Source organism: Ischnura elegans, chromosome 6 (genome assembly GCF_921293095.1).
Source record: "Ischnura elegans chromosome 6, ioIscEleg1.1, whole genome shotgun sequence".
Taxonomy (NCBI): Eukaryota; Metazoa; Arthropoda; class Insecta; order Odonata; family Coenagrionidae; genus Ischnura; species Ischnura elegans.
In genome coordinates, this window is record NC_060251.1 from 91,333,446 (window position 1) to 91,351,648 (window position 18,203).

The 18,203-nt window shown below is 38.5% G+C and overlaps 1 protein-coding gene across 1 annotated transcript in view; it reads left to right on the forward strand.

Annotated features, from left to right (window-relative positions):
• Positions 1–626: 626 nt before the first annotated feature.
• LOC124161160 (arginine-glutamic acid dipeptide repeats protein) overlaps positions 627–18,203 on the forward strand; it is an 80,779-nt gene continuing 63,202 nt past the window's right edge. The window contains exon 1 of the mRNA XM_046537392.1: positions 627–855. Within this exon, the coding sequence (XP_046393348.1) occupies positions 850–855 (6 nt within the window). The 5' untranslated portion in view covers positions 627–849. The remainder of the gene's footprint in view (positions 856–18,203) is intronic.

Sequence of the window (18,203 nt, forward strand, 5' to 3'; positions counted from 1 at the left end):
CAACCATGACCTCTTTCACTTGTTTTGTAATTTATTTTCTTTCCTTCTTGCACCTGTTTTTTGAAAACTTTTTACCTGCACAACGAATCAAATAGCTAGCTATTGTTATAAACAAAAGATTCAAATCTCTGATATTGCAATAAGGCGGTGAAACTCATTGGAAAAATTATAAAAACACAGTAAAAGGCTACAATATCTCGTCTTAAAATCGCGGATATTTTCTTTTTTTCCAAACTCGCGCAAAAACGAATGCATATATATACTTATATATATATTGAAGAAAAAAACATTCTCTGAGGTTGGCACCGCGATAATTACACCAGACTCCTCCACATGATTGACTACGGAGGAGATTGACTAGAATGGGTCGGCGTGCTCTAAGAAGGAATGAGTGCAGAGAGAGACGACCGAAGCGGTCCCGAAAGTGCACGCCCGGGATGTGGACGAGGGAGCCAAAGGCGGAGTGCCTCGGAGGAGGGGGAGGGGTGGGGGGAGAAGAGGTGTCCTTATAGGGAGGTGGAATGGGGGCAGGAGGGGTGGGGAAATGGTGGAGGGGGAAGCCGTGGTTTGAGGGGTCGTATATAAAGTGAAAAGCCCTTTCTTTCTGGATATCAGTGAGAGTTCCCAGTGCCCTAGTGGTGGATCCAGCACAACCTCCTCCTGACCGACCGACAGTCTCCTCAAGACGTTCGCCCGGAAGAGACACCGTTCTTCCTCTACATTTCTATATCCCCCGAGTGGCTCCCGATTAGTTTTCGTCGCGAAAATTAACAACACACCGGAAATCCAGGAGACTTCAACGACCGACGCCCATTCTGTACAAACGGCTGAGGGGGAGAAAACGACAACATGAAGGTCAGTGGCCATCACGGCGGATAAATATGTTTGAAGCAAGATCTTAGATTTTCCCGGCGTATCAAGCACAATATTTTTCACAGGTTGTCCACCGAGTAATTTTCAGCATTTTTTTCCCCCCTACGTTTCGAAGAACGACATACTCTTCATCCTCCGGGGACCTTCTGAATCAATCTTCACCTTCAAAAGATCCTCTCCAGTAGGAAGAGCAAGTCGTTCTTCGAAATGCTGGGAGACATGTTGACAATTACCCGGCGTAAAACCCGAGAATACCTTTCTGCCCATGCATGTTTGAATATTCCGAGTGATAACCATTGTCATAACACGTGCGCAATCCCTTGTCGAAGGATTGGGAGCTTTCCCGAGTGATAGACTGCGTGAAAAACTCTCGGGACTGCCCACCGGGTCAGGAACTGGAATGCCGTTTGCGTTTCGAAGACCACCTAAGCCAATATATACAGGCCTTATTGTGAGGAGGTAGACTACCAGCCCTGAAGATGATAGCCTATTCAGTCGGCGAAACGTTGACAGCATTGCAGTTCCTCACCCATTGGCAGTTCTGAGAGATTTTTACTCGTTCCCTACCACCTCGAGAATTCCGAGACGTGGGTTTAAGCAGATCACCGCTCAGCTATCTTGTAAGCTAACCCTCTTATTTTAATTTTTTCGTCTTTTACTCCCTTCATCAGTTGCCCCCTTAAGTTCTTCAGAGATTGCTTTGACGTAGATCTCTACTCAATTCTTCTACCAGCTCACCTTTTTGTGCAAACTCATTTCTTCCCTCTCTAAAAGTTATCGTGCGCAATTAACTGGTTAATCCCTAAACCTCTTCGGTCCTGGCGTTTTGTATACAATACATCGACGCTTGAATTTTTTACCGCTTGGCTACGTGGAATGTTGAAACTGTAACTTTTTCAGCGGGTCCTGTCAGAAGAGAGCATCATACAGAAGCACTTAAATCTGTAACGTTGTTTTTAACATCTAATTAACCAGAAACCAGTAAATTCAGGCCAAAAATAACGGCATACGTCCCGGGACTGAGGAGGTTAAGCGTTCTATTAGTCAAAGTAGGTTTGCATGAAGGGTCTTACGAATTACCCAGTCTGATCTCCCCCCTCCCCATTTCCCTTTCCAATTCACAACAATGCCTAATCCCTTTCACTCCATCTATTAATCCTGTTCTCATCCTACCATTCCCTCGCTTACCTAACATTTTTCCCACCTAGGCGGCTTTTAGCATCCCCTTCCCGCTTAATGCTGGCTCCATCTAAACCTTCTGTCTCCTTTGTATCTCATCCATAAGCTGCCTCGCTTCTCACACCATGTCCAGCACTTCGTCGTCCCTCTTCCTCTTTGTATATTTGAACTTCACCTTTCTCGACGACACTCACGCCTTCAGCCTTTGATTAATAAGGTCGGCTAGGAAAATTAATATGCTTCCAAAGGAATAATGCATTCATTGACGATTAGGCTTGGCACACTGCGTAAAAAACATGTCATTTTTGCCGGTCAGCTCAAATTGAAACAGACTTGAAAGTGAAGTATGTTGACGAAAATAACGTCTCCAATTCATAAATTTATGGGAAAGTGCATATTTATTAACTGATTGTCTAATGGTATAACTCCTCCAAGGGGACAGTAATGCATTCTTAGTGCCCTCAGGTCAGTTTTGCGTGATATTGAAGTATTGTTTTTATGAAGCCGTGTTACTCGTTTTTTTTTCGACAGAAATAAAAGTCCTCGATCATAATGAAATAACGGATTCACAAGCTGAATGTTTAAAGAGGCGTGCAAAAACTATTCGCCCAATCACCACAAATTAGTGAGAATAAGGCATTTGTTGAATGTACCCACATGACGGACAAGAAAAGGTATTTTGTGCCCATAGTTACTCCTTGTTGCGCCATCATGCCATATTTTTTAAACATGAAGAATTATTGATTGATTCAAGATTCAATATGTTAAATAATTAACATCAGACGATACTATTGTACTTGAAAAGAATGTTAAGAAGATGATATCACATAAATCAATACCCACAGTGCACGATCGGAGGTTTTTCATAGGTTTTCTTATTGATATAAATACATTTAACTTGCTAAAATGAATAATTTTTAAACTCTACTAGACCAATAAATCCTGCAGGCCCATCAGCATGATTTCCTTGGCAGTTCGAGAAGATCAAGTCAAATCCGCCTCACTTATCAATTCTTGCTGAGACAAGAAGGATTGTTTTTTCAATCGACGGTCTTCAATCGTTTCATTAAGAATCGTAAAAACAGAATGAGTTGAAAAAGGATATTCGGGCTTCCAGCCGGGTGGTCTCCCTCCATTCAGCCAACGTTTCGGAACACGAGTCGGCTTTCATCCTCAGGGCTAAATAAAAGAACCCTGAGCCCTAGTTTAGCCCTGAGGATGGAACCCGACTCGTGTTACGAAACGTTGGCAGAATGGAGGGAGACCACCCGGCTGGAAGCCCGAATAGCCTTTTTCGAATATATTCGCCAGGAAAGCATCAGATTTTACCCCAGAATGAGTTGATTTATTCGTCCTTTGGTTGATTTTCATATAAAATTGCCATTTGAGAATAAAATGTATGACGTAATAGATATTTTGAAAGTAATGATAACCACAAATGAAGCCAAAAACATCTAGGATTCAGGAGAAGGAGAACTGATATTAAACAAATATCCGATTTTTTTCGGGGTTTTGAAAATAAATGGTACTTAGGTCCTTCTACGAAATATAATCTGAGTATTTTAAAGATGACTATTAATAGACTCATAAATTTCACCGAACGTAGCTTGTCCCCTATTCTTACAGTAACAGTAACACAGTCATAATTCTTCTCAACTTCAATTTCAATGATGCACAACATCCAGCCTCTGCGTCACAAGAACCGTTAATCAGACTCGAAAAAATTGTCGGCGATATCAAGTTTTTGCATCGCTTGACTTAACCGCGACCTACTCCCAAGCTCCAAGGTCTTGAAAGGCACCGGATAATTTCCACGCCGAAATTCGTGAACTTGGACTCCATCAAGAGTTCACCGCCCGGAAAGGATAAAGTGCTGCGAATCAAGGCGTGAACAAGACACAATGTTACTCATCAACGACGTTGATAGATAACATACTAGACACACACATCATAGAAAATGGAAAACAAAACATCCTACGTGTTTCTTCCCTCTGAGGACATTTTCAACTATAAGGAATATTAGTAGATATGGTTAGTTATTGGGGAGATTAATTCACTGAAAATCAATAACGCAAATCTCATTGCAATAAAGAAAAGTTCGTTAAATCAAGAAATTTCTACGTTTATTCTCTTTGATATTTTCTAGTTCTTGCTCGGGTAACCATTACTGTTTAGGGAGAATTTATTGCCTCGACGCCACCAATATCACCAAGGTAAATATACAATGTCTAATTTCAAGAGTTTAGCCATAATATTCTCAAAGACTACTCACACTATATAGATATTCATAAAAATTTTAGGAAGTTAAAATAATGGGTCTATAATACGCGTTCATTATTTTGGCTGCTTTAGGGGAAAAACAACATTTCATGATGATAATTTCGGAATTATTTTATGGTGCATGAATGTGGCGTTCACAGGTTCAGTGAAAGGCCAAAAAACATCATTAATGACATATCCGAGTGAAGTAGCTAATGCATATAATTTCAACCATTAGAACGAAGGTTTTCGCGGGGATAGTTCGTTCTTGTTTGAAAATTTCTCGGGTTTTATTCCGCGTCAGTTGGCTTTTAGGCTACAGTTTCCTTCAACCTGAAGACGCTGGCAGCACAGCTGGCGAAATTTGTTGTTTCGTAGACACTAGTTAAAAGGTATTGTGGTCCGCAAGCCGAGTGACGCGGTAGAAAACCCGAGAGCAAATATCATTGTAGCTATTAGACGAAATTACGACAGATGCCAACAAGCTGTAGCTGCAGGTTTTCGTCATTGATGCTGGGTTAGAGTTTCATTTGCATACAGCGTATAGGATAAGTAAATGTAAAGGAGGCAGCAACGACGAATGCAGAACTTAAAACAATCAGTAACTTTTTTTCTTCGATAATCATGGTTGAGAATTTCAATGCACACGCTTGCTTGAGGGTTTGGCTTCGTGACCCGCAGAAGAATGCAGATAAACCGCCGAAAAAAACAGCAAAAAATATGATTTCAATGTCGCTCCTAAATAAGGTTATTCATATGCATTTCTCTCTCTCTCTCTCTCTCTCTCTCTCTCTCTCTCTCTCTCTCTCTCTCTCTCTCTCTCTCTTCCCCTCTCCCTTCCGACTGGAGTACGAGTTTTTCGAGAGCCGTTAACCCACTTACCGGATGGGTTTCAGGAGGAGAAGCAAAAGTCCATGACCATTCGCGCTCACGAACGAATACAAATCGGACTTTTTGGGCAATGGAATGGCAAAGCGAAACGATTTCCTTCATGAATATACAACAGCCAAGCACAATAGGCACTGAAGAATGAAGAAGATCCTTTTACACGCTCAAATAGCGTAAAATATCCGACTAATTTGTCATGTAAACGACAATCTTGAAGCACGAATTCGATCATATCCCACAAAGAGCATACAGTTTTCATTCCATCAACAGTAAGTCAGGAATGTATTTCAAATTATACAAAATAGTTTTGATTTCAATACCTTTTTTGATTTAAAAAAAAATATTTCAGTAAATAATAAAACCATCCACTTTCTGAGCATCTATCCTGAGAAATCTAACTATTTAGTAAATTGAGAATATGCATGTACGTTTGTTTTAAAAAGTCTGCATAGCTGTCAATAGTCAGTGATTTATAAGCATCCAAAATATTTACTTTTTGAAGCATATTTATGACATCCTTGCTTTGTGGATTAGTCTTTAAAATTGTAAGTCTTAAATTTATTTTAATAGGCATACGTAAATCCTTCAGCAATAAAAGCTATGCTAACTCTTTAAAACAAATATATATGCATATTCACCTTTACTAAAAGGAAGCTGTAAAATTTCTCCGGATGGATACTCAGAAAGTAGGTCGTGATTATATTTACTCGATAAGTTTGTGCCTGAATAGGTCAGGGAGCGAAGTTGGTAGGAAAACGAGGTAACTCACTGATGGGAATTTTTCAGTAAATGAGTCTTGGCAACACATATGCACTGATTCAATACCGACCTACGTCTTTTCAGGACAAAATTCCTGCCTTCGACCTTTAAACATCCAGCATCCCTGACGTTCCCTCGACCTGATGAGAATGCAAAAGTGCTCTGGTAAATCACGAGAGCAGGCGGATTTAGAAAGTACGCGATTGAAAGATTAATCGATGAGGAGCAAGATCAAAATGCACTTTCCCTAGCTACGGGTGAGAGTCAATACATTTAATACGTCCTAATTTATGAATTTCAGCAAAATTTCATTTTTGCGGCACTTTTTGGAAAGATATATTTAGGATAAACTTCCTCTCATCCAGCTGGAGAAATATCTACTCCAAAATGACCTGAATATAAATCAAAATACGTTTGTTTAATGTAAATTGTTTTACAATCATTTCAAATTAGCATAATCTGCATAAAAAATGTGCGAGCCATAAGCTTTTCAAATGGTGGAAAAAAGACCTACAACACCGAACATGCAAATGAAAATAAACGTTGAAAAGTTGAATAATTGGTATATTGGGACTGTTTTTAGAGGTTTACTTAGAAGCTCAATTGCCTTTACGCTAGCTCAATGTGTGCAGAAAGAAAACGAAAGTACTTATCCACCTATTGAGTAAATTATCATTCTTATAATGCCTTCCATTAAGGCCTAATTAATAAAGACGCGAGACAATTATATTTTGATAGTTCCAGAAAGAAATTGCTTTACATTTACTGACAAATAATATGTGGGGATCGAGCAAAGAGGTGTGCATTTCGAATCCTCATAAAATTACATTGTAACTTCACTACGAATGAATACCAGCTTAGGCTATTTGCAAAATGAACTTAATTATAATGGGATACGTGGAATTGTCTCAACACCGCGCTAAAATGCTAATATAACTCAAAATTCTATATTAACAAGATTTCTGAAGCAAATTTTAGCCGAATATTAGCATCACCAACAAATTTAAAGTGGAATTAAAAGTGTCTGAATAAAAATTACTTGCAAAAAGAGATTCATTAAATGAAGGTCAAACAAATAATTGTAAAGAATCTAAAGGTTCGTGCCTTAAAAAAGAGAGAAATTGCAATAAATAGCTAATAAATAATAAAGACTGAATTGGAGTTAAATAGTGCCTTAAAATGCTTGGTACTGAATTTTGAGCACAATAAAATTCGAGAAATAAAGATGATAATTTTTTGTCCACCTAAGCCCAAAAAATATTTTAAATATTTATTTCCGTCGCACAGTTTTTTCCTTATATTTAAGAAGCTTAAAATTCAAAAGGAAACAATACTGCACTTGTATATCTTAGTTTTGTAACAGTTGGCTCGCATTCACTTTTGAAAATGTTTGCCATCTTAAAATTCAAGTGATGTCATGCAGGTCAAGGTAGTTGGGTAAGACTTCGTTGTGGACGATACGCAAGAGCAGAAGGGTCCTCTGTTTCGAACTGACTTACCCACTCCATTAAAACGTTTTCTACGAAAACCTCTAGAATGTGGACATTTTCCATGGAAGGAGGGCAAGAAGAATATGTAAGGGATTCCTTGAACCGGCCTTTTTTTGCTCCGACCTAAGACTTCTCACAAAAAAGAAAAAAAATAGGATGACCTGAAGCAACAATAAATTTAGTGCCATTTATTACACGAGTACGTATACAAATTTCACTTTAAGGCTAATACTTGCATATTCAATTGTCTAGGGTGACTTTCATTCCACGCTATTCTACCTTTTTTTAAATCTGGTGTTTCAAATGAATCATCGGGGTCTGGGCTGAATGGAAGTGAATACGAATCATATGGAAAAATATATTACCAAAACTGAATTTCGATTCTTTCTAATGACCATGTGGTAACTCTTCATGGTTTATTCTTGAATAATGTTCTTGCAACATGATTTACAGTTGGGGTATAGAGGCCGAATCAACCACGGTAAGATTTGAGGTTTAATGGAACATCTTTCCGTATCGAAACTAATATAACTATTTCATGCTTTTGTTTAAAGGACTGATTCTGCTTTTTCAATGCAGAAAAAAATATTTTGCAAGCGATTCAACTGGCGTGGTCAGGTTATCTGAAGTGGTGTCATGATACTTCGCATGGTAAATATGGGGTGGAGCACCGCTGATCAAGATTTCACCTTACATAACTTGACGAAGTTAGTAAGATCCCTGGAGAAACATTACTTTCACTAATATATACGGGAAATTGACGCCATGAATTTGAATTTTCTCGAAAGCTTCCGCGATTGCATTTGAGATATCTCAATACGACAATTGTTATTTCCACATGTCAGTAAATTCCAAAGCATATACCCAACCACATCATCTTTCATTACACGAAAACTGATAACGTCTATTTAGCGTATAAATAACTGTACGAAGGTCGGCGAACACCTTGAATATTTTGAATCACTATTTCACTTGCTTCTCTGATGTATTCGTTTCGTTTTTCTCTACTCAATACACATCTATTTCCATGGCAACAACATGGAAACAATCGTAGTAACTTTCAGTGTTAAGGTCATTGTTTGTACATTCAATTATCAAGCATGATGTGCGTTCTACGCTGTATAACCTTTTTATAAATCCGATGTTTTAGAAAAATCAAATGCACCAGCTATTTCCATGGACTTTTTTAACTGCCCCCGTCACAATTCTCCCGGTACTATGGAAAGAATGATTCAATTCTCACATAAAGGTATTAAAGTATCCATAACTTCTAAAATATACAGATGATTCGTAATTAATGATGACATTGTGTACTGCCAGCTGACCAATGGACCCTAGTGAAATGTCATAACTTTTAGACGCTGCAAATGAATTAAACAAAGTAGGCATATAATAATTGATGAAATAACTTAAGTGATAAGATTAAAAAAGAAAGGCAGGCAAAAACCGGTCCCTTTTTTCTCACTATCCAGACTTCTCTTCTTTTCAGAGAGGATAGGAGATGTCCAAAGCGTGGTCTCGGGAAGTTTGAGTCCAAAAATTCTCGCGCAAAGACCAGGCAAAAGGGAGCAGCGTGAATCGCAGTCCCTCCGTCTCTTCCACACACACACACACATCGCAGCGAATAAGAGAAGTGATTCTCACCCCTTTCTCCCGATTTCCCGCAATGATGCTTTTGCCGTCGCACGCGGGAAAAACTTTCACTTAGCAATAGGAGAGCGACAAAAGACATGCGCAAAGCGAAAGGTGTGGGGGGAGGGGGACTACGGGAGAAGACGCGACGAGGAGGGAGGGGGTTAATCTTGGGGAAGGGGTGAGATGGAGCGTGAGGAATAAAACAAGTTCCTGAAAAAGAAGCACCTTCTTTTCCTCTCTCACGGAAAGGAATACATTTTCGGACCGCGGAAGATTCTCGTCCAGCCTCTATGACAAGAGGCAGCTATTTTTTAAGGTTGTTTTACACAGGGAACGGAATTGCGCCGGATAGAACTGCAATATTTTATCTTGGTGGCGTGAACTTGCGCGAATGTATGCATGAAATTAGAACAGGGGCTATTTGGCCATCTCACGTTCATGCATTCTCGCATATTTCTATAGAAATTTACCGCTTTACACGACGAAATTTTTACTGCCCTTCGTTCACACGTCATTTTGTGTAAAGGCCGTTTTACACGGGGCACGGAATTGCGCAGGTTAGAACTGCATTAATTCATAAAATGGCGTGGCATTTCGCGAATGCATGCACGAAATTAGAACTGGGGCTATTTTGCCATCTCACGTCCACGCATTCTCGCATGTGTTCTCGCAATTCACTGCTTTACACGACGCAATTTTTACTGCGCCTTCGTACACACGTCAGATTGTGCAAGTACGTGCAAAACGGCCTTAAGGACGTGTCCCGTGTGAAACAGCCTTAACACGCAATAAATAGTTACCAAACAGAGCTACAGGAAATTCACCACGAAAAAAAATAATTTGATGTCAAAAATATTCGAACTCAAGGTCACCTACAACACCACGAGCTATTTTCTGCTTAATGTAAGCATAAAATATAGCAATCACGTATGACGGTTATTTCCCAACCAAATTACACCAAAAACTTAAGTATTTCGAAACTACAGGAATTCTTTCCGATAAAATAGGTAAAATTTTCATGTAAAGCAGATATCATGGATTTCCATAAATTAAAATAAATAAGGTAGAAGTGCACCTAGAATTGAATTTCTGGATAATCTAAAGAGTAAATTTATTTTTTTTTCTAGGGACACACGAATAAAATTTTTTAAAGCACGTTTTCCACGAATTTACTAAAATTTGTTCTCTCATCACTCCTATTCTAAGACACCAGTTACCCAAGTCACAAAGGGAATTTTACCAATTATATCATGGGATTACATAAATATACAAAACAGGCATTAAAATTTCCACGAAAACGTTATGATGACTCCACAAGATCTTCAAGTAAGATACTTTTGCTAATGTGTTCACTAAATTGGATTATGATGCGTGGGAGGCCACCAATTAGATCCATTTCAAATTCCAAATTATTCCGAAATTACTAATCTTTGGTAATATTCTAGAATTTATTAAGAATAAGAGAGGAATGGGGGCGCTGAATTCATATATAGATTGAAATAAAACGATTGTGCAATCAAGACGTTATTCAGAGCATCATTCATTTTTCACCTTATTTCACTCATTTTCTATTACAAGACATTTATTACCAAAGTTCTCACTATTAAGGTGAAAAAAAATCTCTGTTTGGTTTCAATTTATAATATCAAAACTTTAAAAACGAAGTTCGCATGAAATCAATGGTTTGCGAGTTCACTTGGTGGGACAATAGATTAAAAAGTAAACTGTTGTATTCCACACAGTATTAATTTAATGAATCGAGCGGTTTCGACCTTTGAGGTCATTTTCAGGTCATCAGGAGGTTCATCTTTTGATAATGACCTGAAAATGTCGAAACCAGTCGAGTTTCTTTCAATGAATCTTGTGTGGAATAAAACAAAGTTTATTTTTTAATCTAGTATGCAGTTCGCTCTCTTTTAATTAAGGTTAGTTTTTGCCACTAATGTAAAAAAGATAATCCTTTTACCCTCAAAACTTAAAAATAAATGTACTAAATGCACTCTTTTGTCATTATATCTATTAAGAAATCACTGCATCTGCAACCAAGAATATAGCATGATTAATATTTATAAACATGTACTCACCCGTGAAACGCTGTATCCAAGGCCGAGTACGTTCTTTCCTCAAACCAGACATACCCATTCTGCGGAGGAATACGCGAAAGTGGGTGAAAGCCTCATGCTTCTTCCGAGTCATCCGAAACTTTTTTAAAATTCCTTCCTCTCCCACTCCATCCCTCGACCATTGCCCGCACGACGATGCCCAACGACAACACTCCTATCTCCCCCTTCAAAACCCCCCTCCCAGCCGTGAAAACGAAAGGTAACCTTCGAGGCGGAGGGAGTTATTTTTGCGAGAAAATAAAACATTATTCCATCATTTTTTTGCTGGCTTTGCGAGAGAGGAGAAACCAACGGAGCGGCGAGAAGGGAGACGATGGACCGCTGCACACTGGAAATGCACTTTTATCCAGGCGAAGTACTTTCTACTGTTTTCATCGGGAGATTTTTCACGGACGCAATAACAAAGTTGAGCCGTGAGAACAATCGAATCGGTACAATTGTTTCCTCACGGCACCAGTCAAAGCTCAAGCCTTGAACTTGGGAGCGAGCCTTCGTATCGTGGCAATGGCAATGAACGCCACCGCGTTTGATGATGGTCATTTTTCCATGTGACGCCACTTAACTGTAAACAATAGTATGCTGATGTACTCTTCCCGACTGAGGCCATGAAATTGCGCATGCGGCCATCTTAGTGCCACCGTTAGAGTTTTGTGCCTCAGAGTGCCTTAGAGTTTTGTTGCGGCATAATTATTAATTTTAACTATTAATTACCTCACAGCTGATATTTCGGCTGGTGGAAATTTCGACTGAGAAGCAAGAGCCGATGTTTAGGCCCGCACATATTGGGAATAGCTTTGGCGAGAAATGTCAAAACTGTTAAAATTAAATGTAACACGTTCGAGAAAAATTCTGTTTTATCATTGTTTGGTACGGCAACGTGCTCTTTTTTATTCTATTATTATTTCATTTATTTTTAACAGTAGAATCAGTTCTGATGTCTTAGTCAAGAGTTTAGTTGCGGAATAATTATTGATTTAAAGCTGATATTTTGGCTTGAGGAAATTTTCGGCTAGTGGGAAGCAAAAGCCGATACAGGCCCACGGCAAGAAAAGGGTTAAGAAGGACCTCTGTACAGTTGAATTCCTTTTGAATACACGGAAAATAGCGTATCTGACATATCACTCCCGAATAATGTACCATCCGTCTCTTACGCGAAACATAACGCTTACGATTTCTTAATTCTCATCTTCTGTGAGTAAGACTAAAACTGTACAACTATTCTAATTACCATACTGTCTTCCGTGGTATTTCCTTTCATCACCCTAAAATTTGTCTCCATTGCAATACAATAAGGGGTCATGCAATATTCTACGCATCGACTTGGAAGACACAGCCTAGTGGTTCGAATCCTGGTTCTGAGAAATACTTGCTCATGGAAATTTTTAAAAATATTTTCAGTTATAATCTTCCTCTCTTATGCCCATTCAAAACAGAAAAATATCCAGATATATTAAAATACGGAATATGGTCAGAACTGCACGCATCTAAATTACTCCAATGTTAAATCAAAAGAATTTATCTTCCAAAAAAGCACTTTAAATAATTCCTTACTTAACTCGAAATAATTCAGTCATCATCTTTTACGAGATAGCCCTGATGACTGTACCAACGACTTCAAAACGCTTTGATCCAGCCAAGTTATAAATTAGTTTTCTCTTAAAGTGCGGATTTATATTGTAAAATGATAATTTCATGCAGTAATGAGGCCAGATAAAAAACTAAACACCTGATTTTGGAATTTGCATGCGATCTAATATCCCTCTGACAAGAAGAACAGAAATTGATAGTAAAGAAGTCGTCACAATACTGGAGAAAATTAACCTTCACATCTTCGCTATAGATTGTTTCACCGATTGAAGTACCCTAAAACCTTTGCAGCCACCCTGAAGCATCACTCGAGTAATTAATTCCCCCATTCCTAACAGAAAACCGTCTTTTTTCCTCTAGCGTCATTTGAGCCACAGTATAAATGATAGTGAGAAATTTTTTGTTGCTGCTAACTGAAGAATTCGTTCCAATTTTTCCCGCCCATTCATAATGCACTGTCTAGCTCTCTTACTTCGCATACCAGTGGGTAAGATGATTGATTAAAAGACGAGAACTATAACAACCCTTTTTTGTGAAGACTAATGACTTCACGCTACGATATTCGAGGTCTTTTCAGAACTATCATCAATTTCACTTTCTAGCGTCAGCTAAAAGAGCTGGTAAAAGTTCAATTATATGCTCAGCAGTTATTTTAAGGAATCACTTCTTGATGGAGATTGAGCTCTTTTTATATCGTTAGGCGATTAAATTTAATTGTGTTAGAGAATATTTATGGCATTATAAACGAAGTGCCAGGAAATTAGTCAGTAAATAAGTGACTAATAAGTCTTACTAAATACTCATTCTCATGTGCTACCAATCAAAACAATAATTGAAATAACGAAATCATAATAGTGGAAATTTTTTTATACTTTGAAGTATTTTTCCCAAAACTCGACACTAAGGATTATCGAGAAAGACATTTTTATCCCATGTCATTCCGCCAATTCGTACAGAACACAAATTTCATCTGTATCCAATGGTTAAAATTTTCCTCATTATATTTCCCATGGTAAAGAGAAGTTGCCATAAATTGACTCCAAGAGTGAATGGGGTTCGGAAGAGGTTTTCTATCATTATTACACTTCTCTAACGGATTTAATTCATGTAAGCTATACTATACAATCAATATTCAATGCTAGGAAGGAAAACTGCAACAAAAATCTTATTTATGTGCCAAATACATATGTCAAATGACTAAATAACCCATTAGACGGTACCAATCAAAGTATTTTTTTTTATCGTTAACATTCAATTCCATATTAAAAATAAGATGTTCCAAGAACGTTATCAATATCCAAAGTTTGGCTCGGAATATGAACTTCACTCCGGATTTTATGAATAATATATTTACCTTTACCAATAAAATTATCAGAAGCAAAATATTTCACTCCCAGTAAAATGTACGAGTGGGTAATACTTTTTATCTCCTACAAAACCGATTATGAACCATTAATAACGGTATACATTAGATAACTTTGGAAATTTATTAACATTGAAACATTTTAAATGGCCCTTACTATGACTTCAGGATACATTTCTTCCACTGCTTTGGGCCAAAACCCACATCGTGATACACAACATACCTATCTTTTTCTATTATCCCCACGCTACCTCCATAGACATCACAATTCTCCGATCTCTGAATATTTTGATAAAATTCATTCGTCAACTCCTTAATGTCATAGAATAAATAAATTTACTTGCCACCCTTGTTACATTTATCTCCCAAATCGCACCTCCTACAACTTAGGCCTATATTATTTTCTTTCGTCGAAAAACTCCATGCCAGTTATTAAAACAGAACTTTCTTCGCCGCCATTAAAGCGATAATGAACTTGCCGTATCCATAGCCCCGTCTAAAGAGCTCTTTAGATACGGAAGTTACCGAAAGGGAAAAGCGAAAGGAAGAATCGGAAAGTGAATCTGCCGGGACGGAAATGAGTACATTATCAGACTCCGAAATGACTCACTTTCATTTAGCAGGAAGTCGTTCACCCTAGCGTCTGACCATTCAGAAGAGACAAGTGGGAATCTTGAATAAACAATACCAAGGTTAAGATCAAAAAGCCACGCCAAATTCATCATAAACCAAACTTTGGTAAAGTATTTACTTCGAATCTTAGCATATGACCTCACTTTCAAGCCAATAACTAACATGATGTGATTTCCATTTGATAAGAACATTACAAAACAATTAAACTGCAAACATTGCCCAACAAAAAATATACATATTTCGCCAGAGATGAAGATTAAAATGTGCGTCAACACTTGAATCCCAATTGCCAGGGTAAAAGGTCTCCCGGACAAGTCAATGTTTGCTGGCTTGAGCACGAATATTTTTCGTTTAATTCTTCACGATTCATAAAAAAATAAACGCTAATAGGCCAAAAAATCATTTTATATGCTCTATGTAAACCCACTTAATCTGGTGAATACAACAATAATGGCATTATAACATGAACTCCTGAGTTGATGCGGATATTCCCTTGCCTCCATCAGTACCTGGAGTTAAAATTTGGATAAAACATAGGGTCTGCGGCCAATTTGAAAGAAAGAAAGTATAGGTCTGTACCGACTGGAAGAGGTATGAGACCGATTGATGCTCCAGGAGCAACAGGTCTTGAAGAGATGGAAGAAATCGCCCGCTCATATTTAATCTGAGATCATCGGGATTTCATTTCCGGTGATTGAGCGGAATGAACCGGTCGCGGCGAAACTATACTGCGAAAGGTCCTCTACGTCATACAAAATTTCGAGCCAACAAGACGCGTTCCGATGGACGGAGCAAGAGACCTTTTGGGGCAACATTCTCGCGTCCGTAGAAAGTGTTTTGAGCCTCGCGTCGGACGAGATTCCGACCTTAACACTGACGAACGGATAAAAGGAGGCCGCGACCTCTGACTCCGGAAGGAGCTTTCCTCCCCGCCACCCCCTTCCTATTCGAGAATCCAGAAAAAAGAAACGCCAACTATCTACCAAATTCGGAAGTAAAGCTCCTAGGATGCCATCAAATTACCATAGAAAACCACTTTGACAAATCATTTGCATTGTTGGAAATTTGATTATTTCTCTTGTTATTTTGTTCATAATCAGCTATCATAACACGTAAGTAAAATATTTTATGCATTCGTATTCATGTATATTCCCTAAACTGCTTAACACACCTGACCGGCAATCGGGAGATCCGAGTTCGAATCCCGGATAAGTCAAATGGTTTTTCATGGCGAACTTCATCCGTTTGTGTATTTGACTTTTAGTTGCCATTCACTGCTGCTATTCCTCATTTAATGTAACTGTGACTTTTAACTTTAAAGCGTTTAAAGTAACCAACGTGTAACACCTTTTTTCTACCCTGTTAAGAATAGCTTTTTTATCGGAATAACTCAATTATGGCTGTGAGTAATCGCCGTGAGCTATTAGCGGATATTTCAGCAATAATTAATTACTTTCTGAATCTTTATTGCTAGTTGTCGTTGCCACTAGGTTTCGAAATACCTCGTCAAAACCAGGAAAAATCTTCCTCGACATTTTGTACTTTATTTTTCCCAGTGGCTCGACAATTCATCTTATTACACCCATGTTATCATCATAACACTACCCTCGATGCATCCGCCATATTGAAAAATACGTCATCACCGCCATCGGTGATTTGAGTATCGAATATTTCCCCCATATCCTCTTTATCCCCCTTATACATCCACTCAATATTCCCTCTAACTCCCTCCTGCATCCCTCCCATATTCCCTCTATCTCCAGTGTTGGTTAAAGTACTGAAAAAAGTAACTGGAGTAATCAATTACAGTTACTTCGTAAAAAAGTAATCAATTACGAGTACAAATTACTGATTTTAATAAGTAATTAGTAAAATTACAGTTACAATCACAATTACAATCACAATTACTTCTCCTAAGATTGTCCAATCAAGAAACAACCTGGTAAATGTCCAATATTACAGTAAAAATGGAACAATTGAGTCACAGAAATTACTAAACTTGCAATTTCACAAGCGATACATGCAATTAAAACTGCTGAAGAAAACACAAGGGGCGTCATATTTTGTATCCATCATAAGTAGGCTACAACATAGGAGTGACTGAACCTAAACAAGCTAATAACAGTACTCAGGGACTCGTAATTAAACTGAAGGCCTAGGTAAATCAGCAAAGTAGGCAATCGTCAAATACGAGCAAGTAACAATCACAACCAAAGTAACCCTAGCTAAGTAAATTAAGGATTCCTTTTTTCACCATAAGGCATAAATTACAAATAAAAATTACATTTCGTAAAAAGTCATCGCTACAACTATTATACAAATTACTACAAAAGTAAACATTATAAGTAATCGGATTACTTTTACTCGAATCAATTACTTATCTCCTTATATCCCTAATATATCCACCTCTTATCCCCTCCATCTCCCTCCAATATCCCCTCAATAACTACCCCATCTCCCTCTCAGCCCTACACCTTTCTCTCAACGCTGAAGCATCCTCGCCGAGTATTTAAGGCAGAGAGAGAGAGAGAGATGATTCCTCCTTTCCCCCAAACGCATCCCTCTCCTCCTAATCTCACCGAAACTTTCTCCTCCCTGCAGCATCTTCATCCAAATTATAACCGTGAGCACTCTCGGCACACACGCACTACTTTCAACGATCACGTTATTAAACAGGGGTCAGCAACCCACAGTCCGCAAAAATAAGTTCGCGTGATCCTCGAAATCTGTTGACGGTCAAAGGGAAACGAAAGGAACGCTCTTATTTTCTCACATAACTTATTAGAATACTTACTAAACCCTGCCTGAGAATGGAAAGAATGCTTACGATCAAAATGGGAATTGGGTTAATGTAAAGGCTTTATCAAATGCTATGTTTGGAGAGCGTTTTAAATGCACTGATCGTCGAGTGATTCAACCCGAAGGTCAGTTTGAACTGGTGAGGATAGAACTCGCCTCAGACAAATCCGCTGTCAAAATGAGCGCTATTATTAGAATGCTAAACCGTGACAAGAAATGAGGGAATGTCGAATGTCAAAATGGGCATTACGTGAGGGAAAAGACTAATTGAAAAACTGTGTTTTGAGTGCGTTTTAATTGCTCTTACAATGATTCGACCAAGAGGTCGGCTTTGATTAGTGAGGATAGAGCTCGCCCCAGACTAATTTGCAGGCGCGCGAATTTCGCACATTCAGGATAAGGAGAATAGATCCTGTGCCTGAGCCACCTAGCTTCTCGAAAATTTTCATTTGAGGTTTGTTAAGGCCTAACCTAGGATTTGAGAGTCCGGGTTCAAATCCCGATGAGGGAGATCATTATGAGGGAAAGACCCTCCACTGAGTGACTGCTTAGAGGAGGCCATCACTTCAGATAGGTCATCAACTCAAATTAATGGTAACGTATAGGCAATATCAG